This window comes from Saimiri boliviensis, chromosome 6 (assembly GCF_048565385.1).
Source record: "Saimiri boliviensis isolate mSaiBol1 chromosome 6, mSaiBol1.pri, whole genome shotgun sequence".
Classification (NCBI taxonomy): domain Eukaryota; kingdom Metazoa; phylum Chordata; class Mammalia; order Primates; family Cebidae; genus Saimiri; species Saimiri boliviensis.
Genome location: NC_133454.1, coordinates 36,708,753 through 36,729,422, shown reverse-complemented (window position 1 = coordinate 36,729,422; position 20,670 = coordinate 36,708,753). Strand labels below are relative to the sequence as shown.

General features: G+C 39.4%; 1 protein-coding gene across 4 annotated transcripts in view; it reads right to left on the bottom strand.

Annotated features, from left to right (window-relative positions):
* The window catches only part of ARHGAP42 (Rho GTPase activating protein 42), a 303,129-nt gene that overhangs the window by 213,625 nt on the left and 68,834 nt on the right, over positions 1–20,670 (bottom strand). For all 4 annotated transcript variants that reach the window (XM_074400467.1, XM_039471250.2, XM_074400464.1 and 1 more), the window contains exon 2: positions 9,990–10,085. In XM_074400467.1, the coding sequence (XP_074256568.1) occupies positions 9,990–10,077 (88 nt within the window). In that variant the 5' untranslated portion in view covers positions 10,078–10,085. The remainder of the gene's footprint in view (positions 1–9,989; positions 10,086–20,670) is intronic.

Genomic DNA, 20,670 nt, shown 5'->3' with positions numbered 1-20,670 from the left:
CAACTGTGACTTCACTGTCATTGGTTGTTTAATGTTGGTGTCTTCCAAAAAAATTTTTAACTACCTTATGCCACACATAGTGGCTTAGATCTGGTTGATATTCGAGTATTTATGGAATAGATGAGTTATACAACCAGGAAGTGCAGGCACAGACAGGTTTAAAAAAGAGGCAAGAGAAAACTACAAAGCGGGTTTCTGACTCTAATTCCCATCGTCCTTTGGCTTTAACAATGTTGCTACTGTTAAACCTCTCCTACTATGAGTCTTCAATAACACTCCACCGTGTTTCATACAGTGGATCCTGGGTAGGTCACGTGGACCAACTTCATCACTGCTCTGCCTATATCCACAAATCTGCCAGCAATATTGCTCTTGGGATTACCAATACATTTTATAATATGTTAATTTACAAATATAAAACTTGCAAATAATCAGGGTCAAGTACATATTTCTGCACCCCAAATTAGTGTGGGCCATAGCATTTATTGCACTATCTAATTATTTTGTTGAGATTATTTTTTACTAACCACAGGTAAAAGTCCTCCTTGACTATCCACTTCCCTGAAATAAGCCTTTTTTAAAGTCATGTTACTTTAAAAGAGGGGTATTGTTACCACCTTATCCTTTAGTTTGTAAACTTCATGTGCGCAAAATTTTAACCACCTTTTTCATAAGCGCAGTTCTTGTCACATAACAGGTAGTCAATAAATATTGAATAAATGCAAAAAGAATAAATTTTTAACTCCGGTTTGAAATTTATTTTGATATTTGTAAATATTTTTAAAACTTTTTTTTTTCTAATTTTTGAGATTGGAGTTTCACTTGGTCTCCTAGACAACAGCGCAGTGTTCAAGGTTCAAGGAATTCTCCCGCCTCAACATCCAAGTAGCTGAGACTACAGGAGCATGCCACTATGCCTGGCTAAATTTTCTATTTTTAGTAGAGACAGGGTTTCACCATGTTGGCCTGGCAGGTCTCGAACACCTGCCTCGGCCTCCCAAAGTGCTGGGATTACAGGTGTGAGCTACTGTGCCCAGCCAAAAATTTGTTCTAAATGATTCTAAAATACATGTACAAATTATTTATGTGTGTATGTATGTGCATGAATGTAAATATATGACCTCTTTCCCTCTGAAAATTTAGATTAGCCTACTGAAAAGAACCATCGTAGATATCTTCAAGTAAGTACATATATTCTTTTTTATGTAAGGCTCTAAAAGTCTACTTACCCTAAAGTAATTCATTTCTGTAAAAGTTTAATAGGTTTTGCCAGGGGCGGAGGGAAGCGGTTATTCACTCAACAAACATTTATTAAATCTTTGCTACAAATAAAGCTCTAAAGTACTGTGTAGGAATAGGAAGAGGAGTAAAACTTTCAGACCTCAAAAAGCATGTAATCTGCTACAGGAGATAAGAGAATGAGCCCTCTGTACAAAAGACTGGGCTATTTTTTGATTGGCAGAACAAAGTCACAAAAAAGGAAATGAAGTTTCAGGGGACTCATGTATATCAGTAAGTTGAAAGATAAATTTCTTTCCAGGCTTGTGACATGACAAGTTTTCAGGTTGTTTTTTAATGAAAGGCTGAAATATGAAACACCTAAGTGTTTGAATTTCAAATTAAGTCAAATAATGTGCTTCAAAATAGGAAGCTAATATGATAAAAAGCATCTCTCAAGCAGCATGTTTTCTTTAAGAAAGGAACACCACCTGAAATGTACAACTTTCCCAGCTGCTTCAATCCTTAATTGTGGGTGGTTTCTGTGTGGGTACAAAAATAAGGGTGGTTTTTTTAAAAAAAAAAAGGAAAACAATAATACAATTGTCCAACTGAGAGCTATTAAGAAGTAAAATATGCTTCCTCTGCAGAGTTAAAAAGAAAATGTTATTTGTATAAACAATTTAGGCATTTAGAAATGTTCCACTTTAATACACGACTTCCTGATTTATATAACCACATTTAAGTGGTTGTAATGAGGGTCTGTAAAAACTGATGGATACTTTTTTTGATTCAGCAAATGAGAAGGTAATTTACTTCCTTGAATTTAATAAAATATCACAGGTCTCTTTTAGAAAAGTTCAGCTGTGGCTGATAATGGCATTGCCTTTGATTTACAAACTTTTTCCTAAAAATGCCCAAGAAGAATCTCATGGCTACAAACAACTTCACATTTTCTTTTTCTTAAGAGACAGGGTCTCGCCATGTCACCCAGGCAGGAGTACAGTGGTGTGACCAGAGCTTAATGTAACTTCAGCTCTTGGGGTCAAGGGATCCTCCAGCCTCAGCCTCCTGAAGTTAGGTCTATAAGTGCATGCCACCATGCCTGACTAAACTTTTACTTTTTACAGAGATGGGGACTCATCCAGGCTGGTCTGGGACTCCTGGTCTCAAGCATTCCTCCCGCCATGGCCTCTCCAAGCACTAGGATTACAGGCGTGAGCTACCACACCCCACCCAGTTCCACCTTTTGTATCACAATATAACTAGACAAATATTAAGAATAAACCTTAAGAATGCATATTTGTAGCTCACAGCCAATTGTGAAGAAAATTTTCACGGAGGCATTTTCAATAACTTAATCATTTAATTGGTTTAAGACAAAAAACAAAATAGGTCCTTTTTTATAAAAAATTATTAATAATCTTTGAAATGAATCTTCTGCATTTATGATGTCAGTTATAACTTTTAGCCTGAAGTGAAGGCTATTATCTCTCAAAATGTTTCTACGCTAGAGAGGAATCCTTTCAAAATACACAAAGTAAACTGTTTCCCATACTTCCCACCCTAGACTATATTCTTATTTCTCATTTGGGAAACAGAATCAAATTATTACCTTTCCATTTGACCTAAGAGATACATCTTCAAAGTGAAAATTTTATGCCTTTTCGCCACAGTAACTCTTCTAACAAAGAAACTGAAGGAGATTTTCCAACCACTCCCTTGAAAAAATTCTTGACACCCTCAGAGCGGGTATCCAAGCTCACTCTCAGGATTCTGTCTACAGACCAAGGTGAGTCACTTCACCACAGTACCTGCTGATACACACCCAGACTCAGAGATGTAATCAAACAATAAATATCTGCACCTCGGCAAAGCACTGTCAGCACAAGAAGACACAGTAAAGCTCCTGTGACTTGAATTGACAATATTTAACCCTGTCTCCTATACCTTCACTTTTCAACACATTCTCCTAAAGACAGAACAAGAAATAAAAATGTCAGGTACACCTCAGCCAATGCCGTACACAAAACTTGGTTCAGGTTCGATCTCTCATCCATCATGTACAATTTGTACAAACATTTCCATATAAAAGTTTCTCTTTAAAAATATGACATGCTCTTAGTGCTTTTTTTTTTTTTTTTTTTTTTTTTGAGATAAGAGTTTCACTTTGTTGCCCAGACTGGAGTGCAGTGGTACAACCTCAGCTCACTGTAACTTCTGCCTCCTGGATTCAAGCAGTTCTCCTGCCTCAGTTTCCTGAATAGCTGGGATTACAGGCACACACCACCATGCCCAGATAATGTCTGTATTTTTAGAAGAGACTGAGTTTGTTGACCAGGCAAGTCTTGAACTCCAGACCTCAGGTGATCCGCCTGCCTAGCCCTCCCAAAGTGCTCGGATTATACGCCCCCAGGCCCGGCCAATGCTAACAGTTAAGCACTACTTTCCTTGTTGCTATGTCTGCATATCTGCATTCAAAACAAAGTAAACAAGGGACCAGCAATACATTAGTTAAGTCAGAAACAGCTGGGTGAGGGTTACAAAATATAGTTTGATCTGAACTACCTGACTGACTCATTTCTTTACTCAGAATTTGGAGCGATTACCTTAGTTGACAAATGGCAGTGTGTTGCCTGTCACTACCACAGGAATTTTCTGTTTAGGTGTGTCTAAAGGAATGAAGTCTCCACCAAAAATATTTACTAGCAAACTGACTCTCCTTCTTGGTAAATGTTTAATCACTTGAGTGCAAAGCTCATACTGTCCAAGACTTTCCTGAGAGTCTAAGCCATCATACAACATCACTGACCAAGCTGTTTATGCGCAATTGCAACTGGACTTTCCAAAGGTTTCCAAGATTACAGAGAATGAATAAACTTTACCATATTAATGACTAACATTTTTGTATAAACAATTAGCACTAGTTGTATAACACAACTGTATAACAATTGGCACTAGTTCAGCTTGACTAACAATATCTAGATTTTTTAAAAACCTAGACATCTCATTTTTAATCTTTGATTTAAAATGATTTCAAATTATAAGTACTTAATACAAAAACAAAGTAGAGTAACTTGCATGCTCCAGCTTTGGTGTGGATAAAAATTCTCAAGTGATTGTGCTAAGACTTACAGTTTTTTATTATCCTGTAAACTAATGTGCTAAATCAATGTAGCTAAACAACCCATCTCATAGGCAGATTCACAGTAATATCTTTGGGCATCTGGCCATTTGAACTAACCCCCCATAAACAGTGCTTTCAAAAGAGTACGATTTTAGTTTCTGCACAAATAGTCTTTTATTTCCTATCCATAAGGTTTTAAGGCTGGGCAAATAACTCAGGTTGGAACATTATCAAGTCCCATGCAAGCATGTGCTCCAGGACTGATGCAATGGGTATTGTTTTTGTATTTACATACATGTTACTTGTGTAACAGTTAAATAATGTGTGTTACAGTTAAATAATGGTACCTTTTGTATTTGGTCTAGCCCTATAAATTTATCATATGAGAGGAGGTTTGAATCGTGTACCGGTTTATAATCACTCCCCTCTCCTTTGTCACTGATTGCTGAACTCCAAGTGGTTAGCACTGTACTCCTAACTCAATGTCTTCCTTACTCCGTTCAAAAATCCAAAGCCAAGTAAAAAGTGGGCAGTTACTGCAGCTGTGGGAAGTTAAGTGGATGGACTCAGTAGCCGCTTCCCACTCATCCAACACTGCAGTGAGCAGATGAAAGGGAACAAGCCAAAGCTCACCTGCAGCTCATTTACCCTTAGCGAAGGGAGGGCAATGGCCTCTTGATGCTCTTCGATGAAAAGGGATATGCTGAAAAAATAGTACAGGATGCTGCCCTGCTTGGGACTTCAGTCCTGACCTGCTCTCTGAGCCACAGGAATTCCCCACTGGGTCCTTAACAACGAATCCCATTTTGCCTCCTTCCAAGCCAGCAATGTGTCACTGGTACAAAACAAACAAAACAAAAAGCCCAGCAAGCCCAAGGCCAAAAGGGTGGGGACAGAGGGAACCAGTGAAAGGCCGGGGCAGATGTACAGGCCAGACACGGGCCTACACATCAAACACACTCCCAGAACAACTTTCATAATTAGCCACTGTACTGATACAGTAACACCATCTTCTCTTCCTTACTTTGCCCAAAATCTTTTTTCTTTTTTTTTTTTTTTTTTTTTTTTTTGAGACGGAGTTTCGCTCTTGTTTCCCAGGCTGGAGTGCAATGGCGCAATCTCGGCTCACCGCAACCTCCGCCTCCTGGGTTCAGGCAATTCTCCTGCCTCAGCCTCCTGAGTAGCTGGGATTACAGGCACGTCCCACCGTGCCCAGCTAATTTTTTGTATTTTCAGTAGAGACGGAGTTTCACCAGGTTGACCAGGATGGTCTCGATCTCTTGACCTTGTGATACACCCACCTCGGCCTCCCAAAGTGCTGGGATTACAGGCGTGAGCCACTGCACCTGGCCCCCAAAACCTTTTCTCATCCACTTCCACTGTAAGCATAATGAAAGCAAACATCTTAATTCATCTTCCTATTGCCCCCTTACCCATTCATTCCCACCACCACACTTACACACAGAAAGCCTACCAATGTCTTGACTTTTCAGGTCCTTTTGTGCTGACATGACGAACATGCAAAAGATGAGCTTCTTTTTAAGTCATAGTATTTTGTGGCTATGTCATCGTTAGGTCTCAAGCCTACTCCAGCTGAGAGTGTTGTGGGGCTACTGCTCACTGCTCAAAGTCACAGCTGTCCCTGCCTCATTTCTCTTTCATTAAATCAGCGCAATAACGAAGTTGCTGGAACTCAGGCTTCAACAAGATAATGTAAAGACAGCAGAATCACTGTACCTTCCCACATAGAACTGAAGCTGATAAAGGTGGATAAGCGTGATCCTTGAGCTCCACCCATGCCAGCCACACACATTAGTCCCAGGGATACATTTTCCAGTTCATTGTCCTTGGTAGAACAGCTTGGGATAATCTCATAATCATTCATGTTGGGAATGATTCTTCAGAGGGACCTCCTACTACTTCTTTATTATCTACATAATTTATTTACAACTGTTTAGAGTGTATGTGGGAGCTCAGGTAAAGGGTAAAAAGTGTTGAATAGGATATTGAAAGATACCTGTATTTTTACACGAGTTGTTCCAGAAATATTTTATACTTATAAGTAAGTCATTTTCCTCTAAGTTTTCCTAATAGCATTGCTATTAAAATCAGATTCCCAGTGAAAAGGGATTTAATAGGTCTCCTGATTTAAAATTAGCAAGCAACATTACATCACTTTTGTAGATGCCTCATCTCCTGATCTCCAACCTGAAATTTAACTTCTCAAAGCCCCTATAGCATTAGAATTTAATGTAATATTCATTGCTTGTAAGCCTTCACCTACTGATCAATTCACACCTCTCAAAACTAACATGCAACAGCTGCACAACAATGTTCACTTTGCCAAAGAGGAAAGAGTCAAGCAAACCACTGTTGAGATATCAAGTTCACTACAACTTGGGGAAATAATCTAACATCTGCCTAGAAGGCTGCATAGCATAAGGATTAAAAACCCTGCATCCGCAGTTACTACATGCATGTGTGACTTTAAGATGTCTTTTAGGTAAGAAGCTTGATGGAAATGGAAATACGCAGAAAGATGTTTACTGTACTCTTAATAATAACAGGTAAGAGATCAACCAGAAGTAGCCTGAACATACTATAGGGATTATTTCATAAATTCATGTATAGAAACCTGATGAAATAAACTCATAAAACGATTAAAATTATATTAGCTGTGGAAACCCAGAAGTATTTGCTGTAATCTTTTTTTCCAAAGAAAAAAATCAAATTATATATACCATTGTGTTATAAAAATATGTGTATAAGTGAAAAAAATTAAAGTTTATAAGGACAATTAGGTCATTTATTCAACAATTTATCTGAGGGTCTACTGTTAGGATCTGGGTCAAATGCTAAGGCTAAAAGGGTTAAAATAAATATCTGGCCTCTGCCTTCATGGAATTTATAGCTGAATATAACTAAGTGAAGGCTGGCCACAGTGGACCACACTTGTAATCCCAGCACCTTGGGAGGCTGAAGCAAGCAGATCACCTGAGGTAAGGAGTTCAAGACCAGCCTGGCCAACGTAGGGAATCCCCATCTCTATTAAAAATACAAAAATTAGCCGGGTGTGGTGGCACATGCCTATAATCCCCGTTACTCAGGAGGCTGAGGCATGAGAATCACTGGAAACCAGGAGGCGGAGGTTGCAGTGAGCTGAGATTGCATCACTGGACTCCAGCCTCGGCAACAGAGCAAGATTCTGTCTCAAAATAAACAACTAAGTGAAAATAACTGTTATATAAATAATGTGATTATATCTTTTCTAAATAATAATACTAATATATTTGTATTCTAGTAATATAATCTAGCTTTTATCTGACTAAGTGTATACTACAAAGTCTACGTTGAGGACCAGACATTTATAACACGAACGTCAAGAAATGACAAGCAAAACAACTATTGTTCCAAATGTTGGCAGTGCATGATCCCTAATGCTGCCCTTTGCCAGCTATCTTGCGAGGAGGAAGAAGTCATGCTGCTGAGGGGCATGTGGTAGGGCTCTCCCTTATTCCTGGAGGTGCCCTAACTATACCTCAGCCAAGTGACAGGCAAGGCTGGACCATCTTTCATCACAAAACTGAGGGCCGAAGGAGACCAGCCACCTCCACACTCCCCTCTGATTAACACTCCTAAAAAAGCAAGCAAAGAGAATGACCACTTGGCATATATATGCTCAGAAAGACTGCCAATGTGATCACAATGATGTATGCTTCGTGTAAATTCCACATGCAGAGACAGCTTGTCTAAGGACTCTGCACCCTGCCCAGCAATTTCTCCAAAAGGAACTCTTGTGAACCCAGGCAAACTAAAGTCCCACGATGAATCCGGCAATCATTCAGCTTAACTTCTAGTGACAGCCTTCTTTTTGTGGGGGTAACATTGTCCTTTTGTTTCACAGCTACGTCTGTGCTAGGACCTGCTACTTAAGTAGACAAAGCGAATAAAATATACCTTCTAGAAATACAGATATAACTGCTAGAACTATAAAAGAAAAAGAAAGGGAAGAGGAACAAGAGGAATGTGATTGTGGAGACGTATGAAGGGGATTAAATCCCTGCTTCTCAGAGCATGGTCCATAGACTTTAGCAACAAGGACATCACCTTCAAATCTCTTAGAAATGCAAATCTTACACACAACCCAAGACCTGCAATTAATAAGATATCCAGACGTTTGCTGTAGACTTTCAAGTTTGGGAATCACCATTCTAAGTGTTTGTAATATTGTATTTTGAGTACCCAGAAACAGGGTATAAAAATACTTCTAAAATGTAATACCTTCTAAAATATATATACATATTTACATATTCTTTTGATTACATGACATATCTCTAATCCAGCCTACAAAGGGACCACACATCTATAAACTGGAAAATACAGGGGTCTTTAAAAGGTGGGGGGTGGGAGGATTTATAAGAATCAGACCTTCAAACAATAAAAACTCAGATATAGATAAAACTGCAGAGGTCATATAACCTAACCTCCTCATTTTATGGAAGGAGAATCCTTCTGATTCAGAAAGGAACATGCTTTCTCCAGGGACAGATTGCCAAATTACTGAGGCAACATCAGATTACGGTTCAAGTCTCCTGATTCCCAGTAATGTTCTGCATCCTGCCAAAACACTAGTTTAGGGAATCATGACTGATTTGTTTTCTTTAAAAACAAATATTCAAGTTAAAAAAGAATTAAGAGGAAAAAAAGTAAGATAATTTTTAAAACCAGTGCCTGGTATATTTAATAGTAGATACCTTAAATATAGTTGAATGAATGATTCAAAGCAGGGCTGACCTAAGTTACAGAATGATTAAGTCATTTCCTTATGGAAAAAAAAAAAAAAAACAGAGCTTCGATTTAAAAACAATTCATAGTATTTTCAGTGGCTCATGCCTATAATCCCAGCACTTGGGGAGACAGAAGCAGGTGGATCACCTGAGGTCAGGAGACCAAGACCAGCCAGGCCAAAATGGTGAAACTTCGCCTTTAGTAAAAATACAAAAATTAGCTGGGCATGGTGGCAGGTGCCTGTTATCCCGGCTACTCAGGAGGCTGAGGCAGGAGAACCACTTGAACCCGGGAGGTGGAGGTTACAGTGAGTCAAGATTATGCCACTGTACTCCTGGGCAAGAGCGAGACTTTCAAAAAAAAAAAAAAAAATCCACAGAAACACAAAATCACCCTTAAAGTTTCATCAAAGTCAGAAAATATTTTAAATGTTTATTATTTAGGTGTGTGCCTATTTGATTTCGGTAAAATAAATATTAGAAGTAAAACTTTCTAAATTATTACTTAAGATATTGAAGAACAGGGGCCGGGCGCGGTGGCTCAAGCCTGTAATCTCAGCACTTTGGGAGGCCGAGGCGGGTGGATCACGAGGTCAAGAGATCAAGACCATCCTGGTCAACATGGTGAAACCCCCGTCTCTACTAAAAACACAAAAAATTAGCTGGGCATGGTGGCGCGTGCTTGTAATCTCAGCTACTCAGGAGGCTGAGGCAGGAGAATTGCCTGAACCCAGGAGGCGGAGGTTGCGGTGAGCCGAGATCGCGCCATTGCACTCCAGCCTCGGTAACAAGAGCGAAACTCCATCCCAAAAAAAAAAAAAAAAAAAAAAAAGATATTGAAGAACAATAGTACTTACCAATACTAATTTCATCATCTGTTTCAGCATCACCAATACATTCAAATTGGAAATCTTGTAATGACTGGGAAAATTTCTGCACTGCCATAGACAGATCTGCAATCAAAAGCAAAAAAAAAAAAAAATCCATAAGGTGAGGTTCCACCGAATCCTGAACAGTTTCCAATGTAACATTATATAACTTTGATTTTAGTTTTATATTAACCAGGATCCTTTAAAATACCAGGTTTTTTAATGTAACCAAAATTTAAAGACACTACTGTATAAATGCTGAAAATGGATCTGGTCTGCTCTACACAGCGGAGACTTACTACTTTAAGAGAGTGTATTATCTGGAAGCCAGTTTACCAAAGCCTTTCTCAAGGAACTACCACTCACTCACCATAAACGGAGCATTTTTAAGTTCCAGGATACAGGGGTAAGATGTGCAAGGTTGTTACATAGGTAAATGCATGCGATGGTGGTTTGCTGCACCTATCACAACCCATCACCTAGGTATTAAGCCCAGCATGCATTAGCTATTTTGCCTGATGTTCTCCATCCCCCCACACCTACTCCGAAAACAGGCCCCAGTGTATGTTGTTCCCCTCCCCGTGGCCATGTGTTCGCATTGTTCAGCTAATGGAGCATTTTTTTTTAAGACAGAATTCTACTGAGCTTGCTGGTGAAGGAAAAAAAGCCAACAGTTGATTATAAAGAGTCATCAATAATTTTCTGCACAAACTGTGAAAAAAGTAGGAAATGTGTTTTTACCAATAAACTGCCGATTTTGGTCAAGAATGTAAAAGATGACCTGAAAGGCTGTTTACAAATAACTTTGAGAGTCTCATTAAATATGCTCTCCAATCCTGACTTCAGTCTGAACAAGGCTCAGAGTCTGACTAAACCCAGAAAAATAATTGTTTATTTATGGGCAGAAAAAGAAAAGCCCAGAATAATAAGAAGTAAATCCCTGGGAGTCAACAGGTCAGGATGCAACCTAACCAAGTGATTAAAATGCAGGCTCTGGAGCCAGGCTGCCTGGGTGGAAATCCAAGCCCCAACACTTACTTGCCGCGTGACCTTGGACAAATTATTTAACTCCTCTGGGCCTATGATTCCTCACACAGTCAAGCACCGCATAGCAAACAACATATTCCACAGTGGTTCCATTAGACTACTGTAGCTGCCCTACACAGGTGCATCTTTAAAAAAAATCTTTTCTACTGTATTTTTACTGTACCTCTTCTATGTGTGGATATGTTTAGAAATACATACTTGCCATTGTGTTACAATGCCTACAGAATTCAGTAGAGTAACGTGCTGTAAAGGTTTGTAGCCTAGGTGGTATGCCTACTTCCCTATACAGACAAGGTATGTAGTAGGCTATACCATCTAGGCTTGTGTAAGTATATTCTATGATGTTTGTACAATGACAAAACAGCCTAAGGACATTTTCTCAAAATGTGTCCTGGTTGTTAAACAATGCATCATTATATATAAAATGGGAAGATGATATAAACACCTTATAGAATTGTTTTGAGGATTATATAATATTTGCAAAGGGTTTAAACTGTGCCTGGCACTTAATAAACCTGCTTAAGTCTAATAAACAAAAATAAATCAACTTCACAGTACAGCATCAGGTAAATCTTAAAGGTCGCATCTTTCAGAGCTACTCGATCATTTATGTCAACTCAGCCACAGATGTCTACATGAATTAGAAAACAGACTTTTCTGGAATTCACTCTACACTTCATTTAACAGTGTCTCTTTTCCATGGGTTCAGGTCTAATTACCTCAGTCCTTACATTTAATCAAGCAATAGGAACTGATAAATTCTCCCTCCTTGTGCAAATTTTAGTCAGGCCCCTTTAAGCCCTCTTTTTGACTAGGCCTCCACCTTGTCCCTGAACCTTGCTCGGCCTGAGAGCCCAGTTTTAGCAAGGATCCTATTAAGCCAGTCTAGAAAGAATCCCCTACCCTCAGTATCTGCTCAAATTCCTCATCCCCCACCTTTGATGGAGAAGTCTGTGGCCTATCTTCAGCAGGAATCCTACCATTGATATCTCTTCTTAGTCATTTTCAATCCACCCAATATCCCACATCCTGCTTTTTGGCTGTAAATTCCCACATGTTCTTGTATTTAGAGTTGAGCGAGAGCTCTCTCATCTACTGACATAGTCTTCATGCCTGTGTGATAGTCCTGAATAACATCTTCCTTACCATTCTTACAAATGTCAAAGTATTTTTTATTTAACAAAATAATTTTGGTCCTATGCCTAGACATAACCCCAGGACTTACTGTGGCAGCCCCCACATTCATGAAACCCCAAGCCTAAATACCTATCAACGTGGGCACTCAAGAGTGAATAGATCTACAAACACGAAGGTCACATGTTGTACCACTGTCAGCTAAAGAACTTCCAATTCACTCATCAAGGACAATTCGGTAGACCACCAACCTCAAGTTTGAGAGAAGCTTTTCTTTTTAAACACACATTAGACAGTTTGATTTTTAATTCTGAGTGCTCTCCCTGGGACTTGGGAAAAGCATTCCATTTAACACCCCTTTATTTGTATATATAGTATAAAATCAAGGCCTTATGCTTTGCTGGGTTTAAGGTCCCAAATGCAATTCCTACAGCAGAGTTGAGACTGGGGATACAAGGCAGATCAAGATGCTTGGGAACCCTGCAATGGACATCCTTCCTTCTCTTCCCTCCTCACCACCACCAAGAGTTCTTCTGAACTTCCCTCAAACTCAGAGGAGCTAATTGGAAGCTCTGTCCTAGGGAATTGATGACACAGCCTCCCATTTCTTCCCAGACTGTTCTTGACTTACCAAGGCCTTGCACTTTGACTGAAAAAGGTAGTGTTTTGTCCCTTCACAGAGCTCACTGTGAATGCATGACAGTAATTCCCATCCCCAACAAGAACACAGTGGCCCACTTAAAGGCTATTCTGTCAAATCATTCAGTATAAGCGCTGAAGGCAGATTAACTGCGTTAGAATCCTGCTTCTACCAATAATTAGTTGGTCATGACTGTGGGTAAGTTCCATAACCTCTCAGTATCCTCATCTGTTAAGTGAAACCACCTCTCAGGTTTATAGTGAGGAGAATATGAGTTAATATAGATAAAAGAACTTAGAACAGTATCAAACAAACAGAAAGCACTCAGAACATGTTGACTATGTACATGTTCAAACTCTAAGAAAGGAAAAAGAAAAATTACAGTTATGAAGATGGCAATTCTTGGACCTTAGATAACCTTGGAAAGTGCTCAAGACAATCTGCTGATAGCAGTTTGAATTTTCTTGCTACGCTGCAAAGCCATCAAGCTGTGACAGTATTATTATTCAGCATTTCTGTGAAAGAGACGGGTGTCTATTTCAACACTGGATGGACTGAAGAACGCATGAATGATCCCTTCACAGTCCTCTGAAAGCATAATGAGAGACAGGATTATACATGAAAATATGGCTCCCAACTAGTTCAAATAATTCTAAGAACGAAGGGGAAGTCTGAAATATGACACATTTTCAACTTCAAGTGTGTTCGAGTTCTTGATCTTCTTCCTACTTATTCTCATTTTCCTAATGCCGAAGTAATGAAGATGTCAAAAAAACCATCAAGTAAAGAATTTAGGATATTTTCTGGCTGTAATAATAATCAGTCTCTAAAATAAAGAATCCAGCTCATGCTTTTAATCTTGGCTCCATCTACTACTGAGTGTGCAATTTTGAATTAGAAAGCCCAACATCTTCCATTAATTTAAAATCACATGAGACACAGTATTTTCCTAATTGTCTAACCAAAGTTTCTAAACCACTACCAAGCAAAAAAACAGAAGAGCTGTTTCTAAAACCTTTTAAATAAAGTCCATCCACATAATAGAAAGACCTTGATTTTAAAACCTAATAAATTTTTTGATTTTTTTCTTGAATTTTAATGTATCACACTAAAGAGTCAACTTTTTCTCTTAAATATAAGATGAAAGATCCCATGCCATCAATCTAGTTTAGACAGGGATGTCTCACCCTATTACTAACCAACATTCATTTATTGGTGAGCAAGTTGTACACAGTAAAGATGCTTCACATCATACACAAACACACACACACACACACCACATCCTTCCCATTTACCTAACTTGAAAGTTAAGCATCGAGTGTCTTCACATGCATTCACGTTATAACTCTGAAGAAGTTATACTGGGCTTTAATTAGTCAACAATGTTTTCATATGAGAATTAACCTCAAGCTTCCATGATTAGAGGATGCTAATGAAACACTAAAACTTCATTTCATTAGAGGAATACAAAACACCTATAATTAAATAAATATTTAGTTACAACTTTTCTTGCGCACAGATTTAAGAACTAAGGTCTCCTGTGACTTTAGAAGCGTTTTGCTTTTACAATGTTAGTTAAGGAAGCGAGCTATATATATTTACGTCACAACAAGTACAACCAGTTAGTCCATTAGCATAAGGTAGTTCTTCCCAAAATCCAAATTCTCTGGGATTAGATTTAAGGAAGACTCACAGGAGCAATTTGTCTAGATATGTGGAATTACCATCTTTTCACACACAGAGGCAGACATTGTAAAGCAATGAGAACACAAAGGTTAAAACAGAATATATCCTTTCCTCCTAAAGGGCACAGTCAGTAGGACTATGAAGCATGTAATTAATCATAACAGAGGGTAATCGATAAATTCTCTGACAGAGATTAATAACAACCATACTTAGTACCTTAGTACCTGATACTTTTGTAAGCATTTAATATAAATTAACCCATTAGTCCTCACCATAGCCGCAAGAACTAAATACCATCACTCCAATTTTACAGATTAAGAAACTGAGGCACGAGTAAGTTAAGTGACTTCACCAAGGTGACAGTGACACACAAGCTAGTAAACAGCAGAAGCAAGATTTCAACCCAGGGTGCAAGCTAGAACACCCACTTCAGCACACTGCCATACTGGGGTGCACATAGACCTTAAATCAAAGTGGCAAATAAAAAGGCACGATCCGTTTGGCTTGAGTGTGTAGGGGTAGAGTTGTTAGAACACTCCATAAGAACAGGGACTTGAAAGGTGTAACAATGTACCAGGAAGTCTAAAATAATATGTCTAGAATCTTCAAATGGGTAGCTTCCATGTACATACTAAACCATATCTACGAAGACTTGTGCCAAGCTAAGGACTGGTTATTATCTGAAACAAGCTCACTGCTCTTTTCTGTCTACGTTTTTACTGTTACTCCACCTAAGAACATACTTTTCTCCCATTCTCCATTGTAAAAAAAAAAAAATATATATATATATATATATATATATATATATATATACACACACACACACATATACACACACACACGTTTTTCCTCTTTCAAGATTTCTCTCAAGTCCTCATTTTTTCCGAAAAGTCCTTTCTGACCCCTTACAGCTTGACACTGTCTCTGCCTTTCACTGCTCATTACATTGGGACTCTCTTGTGATGGTTTCACCATTTATCTCAGTGATTTGTAAACCTAACCTACCCACCTTATTTTAAGTAGTATATTAACAGTAGGATGCTTTACAATCTATGAATACTACCTAAGTATCCAGGACCCTACCTTGTAAGCAACAGCTCAATTGTTGAAACCATCAATTTCTGCAAATTGGATCAATACTCCAAGCCCCTGGATGACTTTCAGCCTCCCTCCTTTCCTTTCACACTCTTACAGGCCCCTAATGTGGCTTTTATAGTCACTTGTAAAACGTGAGTTACTCACTTTCGGAAATAATGATGACAACAACAATTTTTACTACTTACAAGCAGCTTTAACATAAACTTTCAATAACAGCAGCAATAGTACTGGCAAGATGTCTTACTCTTTAAAAGTTCTTACATATTTAAATCTTACACAAAGCTATCAGGGCCAGTGCTGTGAAAAGTTAAGTATAACTTGCCTGGAGTCAAAGAGCTGGACTCCAACCTGAATAGGTTTTCTGCTTCCCAAACTGGATGCTCTTTCATGGCATGTCATAGTTAATCCCCAAAGAATGATGGGCATTAAAAGTGGCTCATGCCTGTAATCTGAACGCTTTGGAAGGTTGAGGCAGAAAGATAACTTGAGGCCAGGAACTGAAATTGAACCTGGGCAACATGGCAAGACCTTAACTCTACAAGAAAAGGTTTAAAATCAGCTGGGTAATTTTAAACCTTTTCTTGTAGAGTTAAGGTCTTGCTACGTTAAGTAGCCAAGATGGTGGCTTGTGCCAGTAGTCTTAGCTACTCAGGAGGCTAAGGTGGGAGGATCACTGAGCAAAGGTGTTCAAGGCTGCAGTGAGCTGTGAACATACCTGTATACCCCAGCCTGGGTAACAGAGTGAGGCTCTGTCTCTTAAAAAAAAAAAAAGAAGAAGAAGAAGAAGAAAGAACTGGGAAGGCTATGAGCCTTACGATGTATTTAATAAATCCTTTACCTGCTGTATAAATTTCAAAATAGCAAGCCTCCATGCGTTCGACTCTATGAGAGAGAGCCAGCTATGCTGAGCATGGAATAGTCTAGCAGCAAATGTACATACAATGGTCATTATAAAACACAATGTTAAAAGGCAAAGGAGCCAAGCACAGTGGCTCACGCCTATAATCCCGGCACTTTGGGAGGCTGAGGCAGGCAGATCACTTGAGGTCAGGAGTTCAAGACCAGCCTGGCCAACATGGGGAAACCCCATCTCTACTAAAAATGCAAAAATTGGCTGGGCATGGTAGTACATGCCTGCAATCCCAGCTACTCAGAACACTGAAGCAGGAGAACTGCTTGAACCCAGGGAGTGGAGGTTGCAGCAAGTCAAGATCACACCACTGCACTCCAGACTGGGTAACACAACGAGACTATGTCTCTAAATAAATGAAAAAATAAATAAATAAATTTTTTTAAAAAGACAAAGGAAATGCATGCTCATTCCTCTACTTTCTAATGCCACAAATGAAGGCTTCTTGAAGGTAGGTGTACATGCTTCATCTCTCTTTGCCCTTAGTGCCTAATAGAAAGCAGATACCTGAGAAAGAGTGAAAGAAAGAAATGTAAACTGACTGGCAAAGCATTCTTAACATTAAGAATTCACTATAAACTACTGAAAAGCCTGCGGTACTAAAAATGCACACAAATATAACAGAAAGCCTTAATAAAAAACACAGTACATTACATAGCAGAGTAATGTCCTGAGTCATGTACACAGCAGAATATGTCAAGAAATCACCAAATAAGCCTTGCTTTTTCAATAACTGCAGTTATGTTTATTGTGCTCTCAGGGAACTGTGAGTGTCAGATTGTTAAATGGAGAAAAGTCGGAAGGGAAGAATACTGGGTGTGGCAAAGTCGAAGTAAAAGACAATGAAAATCTGCCAGTAAAAAACATTCTATCCCTCTTACTTGAAAAAAGTTTTAAAACACAATCTTTGCTATTTTCTAGTTTACATACATGCCTAGAAAATAGCGGTTCTTTGATATTAAAAAGCCTTCATTAAGAAGGCCCAGAACAAAGTTTGGTCTGTAGTAGTCATTCAACAAATAAAAGTTGAGCTGAAGGAAACTTGAGTAACTAACAGAAATGGAATCAAGGAATTCTCTTTCCTTGAATACGTTGACAAGCACTGCCATGAAGCAATGGGCACGTCCACAGGAGGTCACTGGAGACAGAATTACCAGAGAACAACGGAGCCCGGATGCTGTTCTTCATTCCCCTGAAACGCAAAAAAGCACAGACTACTCTAGGCCACTATATTAATGTGGTGTATTCTAGGCTAGAATAGCATGGTTGTTCGAGCACTTTGAAGTTGGTAAATCAAATAAGCCTACTTTTAGTGAAGGCTTAAAAAAAAATCATTTGGTTGCGCGGTGGCTCACACCTATAATGTCAACACTTTTGAAGGCCGAAGCAGATGGATCACAAAGTCAAGACATGGAGACCATCCTGTCGAAACCCCATCTCTACTAAAAGTACAAAAATTAGCTGGGCATGTTGGCGCATGCCTGCAGTCCCAGCTACTCAGAGGCTGAGGCAGGAGAATCGCTTGAACCCAAGAGACGGAGGTTGCAGTGAGCCACAATCACACCACTGCACTCCATGCTGGCTACAGAGTGAGACTCGTCTCAAAGCAAAAATCGTTTTTACAACAGAAGTATATTCAGGGTCTGCATCCCGTTTTGCAGTGGATACATCCACCTTTCTGGCAGGTAATATAAGTTAAACATCTGTTTTGATGTCTATGTGATAAAAGTGCTCAGATCCAGAAAGAAGTCCTTTGACTAGAAACAATCATTCTTTTTTTATGTCACAGACTACACATGCACAAGGGTCAGACAGACATGGATGGCAATCCAGGGATCACCACTTACTGCACTGTATTTCACAGCAAGTACTTCACCGCTCTGAATTGCAGGCTTCTCATGTGCAAAAGGAAGATATTAATCCTTTGCAAGACTGTCATGAATATTACATAAAACTAGCTTGACGGGCCGGGCGCGGTGGCTCAAGCCTGTAATCCCAGCACTTTGGGAGGCCGAGGTGGGTGGATCACGAGGTCGAGAGATCGAGACCAACCTGGTCAACATGGTGAAACCCCGTCTCTACTAAAAATACAAAAAACTAGCTGGGCGTGGTGGCACGTGCCTGTAATCCCAGCTACTCAGGAGGCTGAGGCAGGAGAATTGCCTGAGCCCAGGAGGCGGAGGTTGCGGTGAGCCGAGATCGCGCCATTGGACTCCAGCCTGGGTAACAAGAGCGAAACTCCATCTCAAAAAAAAAAAAAAAAAAACTAGCTTGACACAGTGTTTGGTATAGAACAGAAACTTGAAATACTGATTCTCAACAAATGTTAACTATTAAACCATTATTTATTATGATGGCAAATACAGAATATGAAATATTTTCATTGTAAGCATAACATATTTAATCTGGGTATTAAATTACTATCTTCAAGAGAGCTTCAGTGAAAATAAATAGTGGCGCTGGCCTCTAATGAAGACCAAACAGTTTGTAATCCCATAAATGATATGTGTCTGGCAAGCAGTTCCAGAAGATGTCGGCCTAAAAATAACAAATAGGAACCAACACTTGGCCAGATTTTATCCAGTTTCTATAAACCTACAAATTCCATAAAAATTAAAAATGAGAAACCACAAAGACTTCATATTGCTACAACCCAAGTTAAAAATAGAAAGTTAAAAGGATAAAATAAACCACCCATCTTCCTACCCTGGGGAAAAAACTTGAAAAGAGTGGGTAAAGAACAGTGGCACAACGCCGTTCTCCAGAGTTTCTTTCTGCCTCAATAATGATTCCTCTGCCGCCTCTCCTGAGATTTCTCTTCCTCAGATCCTTGACTTCAGACAGCTTTGTCTTTAGCCACCTTGTTTTACCTCAATACTGTTTCTTTTTGTAAAGCACTAGCTGTGTTTCTATACACAGGCCACACCTAAGTAGTCATTTAAGTTTAGATGCTGGCACCCCAAGCAACATTTTCTGAAATATCTTTTACCTTTTTTATTTTTTTCCTTTAACTACAAATACTAAGTTACCCAATATCGAGGAGTTTAATTTCTCTAAGCTTCCCAGTAGCTCAGGGGTTGCCTGGCCTGCTTTGCATGGCCTTCCTGGTTTGCCTATCTACCTACAACCACTTCTCCTGTACAGCCACTCACTTGCCAGTATTTGCCATGCATTTACAACTTACTCTCTCATCAACAGATTCAGTAAGGGAAAGCCTCAGTATGTTGGCCTCAGTTGCAGCCCGTTTTTCTTTTTATTACCTAATGCATCCATCACCCAAGACAATGGCTTTGGAAGGGCATTTGGTGTTACCTTATTTTTCACTTCACATATCACCCTATCCATATCACATATCACGCTTTCAACTTCCTTTCTCCATCCCGCCCTTCTTGGTGGTCAAATACATTTATGGTTAAATCATGACTAGTTTCTTCTCTTTTTTTGAGACAGAGTCTTGCTCTGTCACCCAGCCTAGAGTGCAGGGGCGCGATCTCGGCTCTCTGCAACTTCCGCCTCCCAGGTTCACGTGATTGAACCTCAGCCTCCCAAGTAGCTGGGATTACAGGCGCCCACCACCTCACCCAGCTAATTTTTTGTATTTTTAGTAGAGACAGGGTTTTACCATGTTGGCTAGGCTGGTCTCAAACTCCCTACCTCAAGTGAGCCTCCCACCTTAGCCTCCCGAAGTGCTGGCATTACAGGTGTGAGCCACTGCGCCCAGCCTTTAATTTCATTTTAAAGCACCATACTAAGCTGTTACCTACTAGACTAATAAAGGATGTCATCTTTCTTCTGTTTTTTGACGCATCTTTTCTCTCAAACTACTCTTTGCAAACTCAAAATCCCAGCCAAATAAACCAATCTAAACTTAACTTTCAATATCCACAAAGTCATTCTCCGTTTCAGAAACCCGCCCTCTGTCTCTGCTGTAACCTTCAAATGTCTTCAAGTAGGTATGCACAGCTGCAAGATTGCAAATCTGCATCGTACATTCCAGGTGCTACAATAACATTAAGATACCAAGATCTGGTCTGCAAGAGCCTCCTGGCTATACTTGAGGATGGCGGATGTGGTTAATCTCAGCCCTATTAAAGCACCTTTGAAACTTGCCACTTTCTAGATTAAGTAATCTTACAGTTACCCTAAGTAATCAA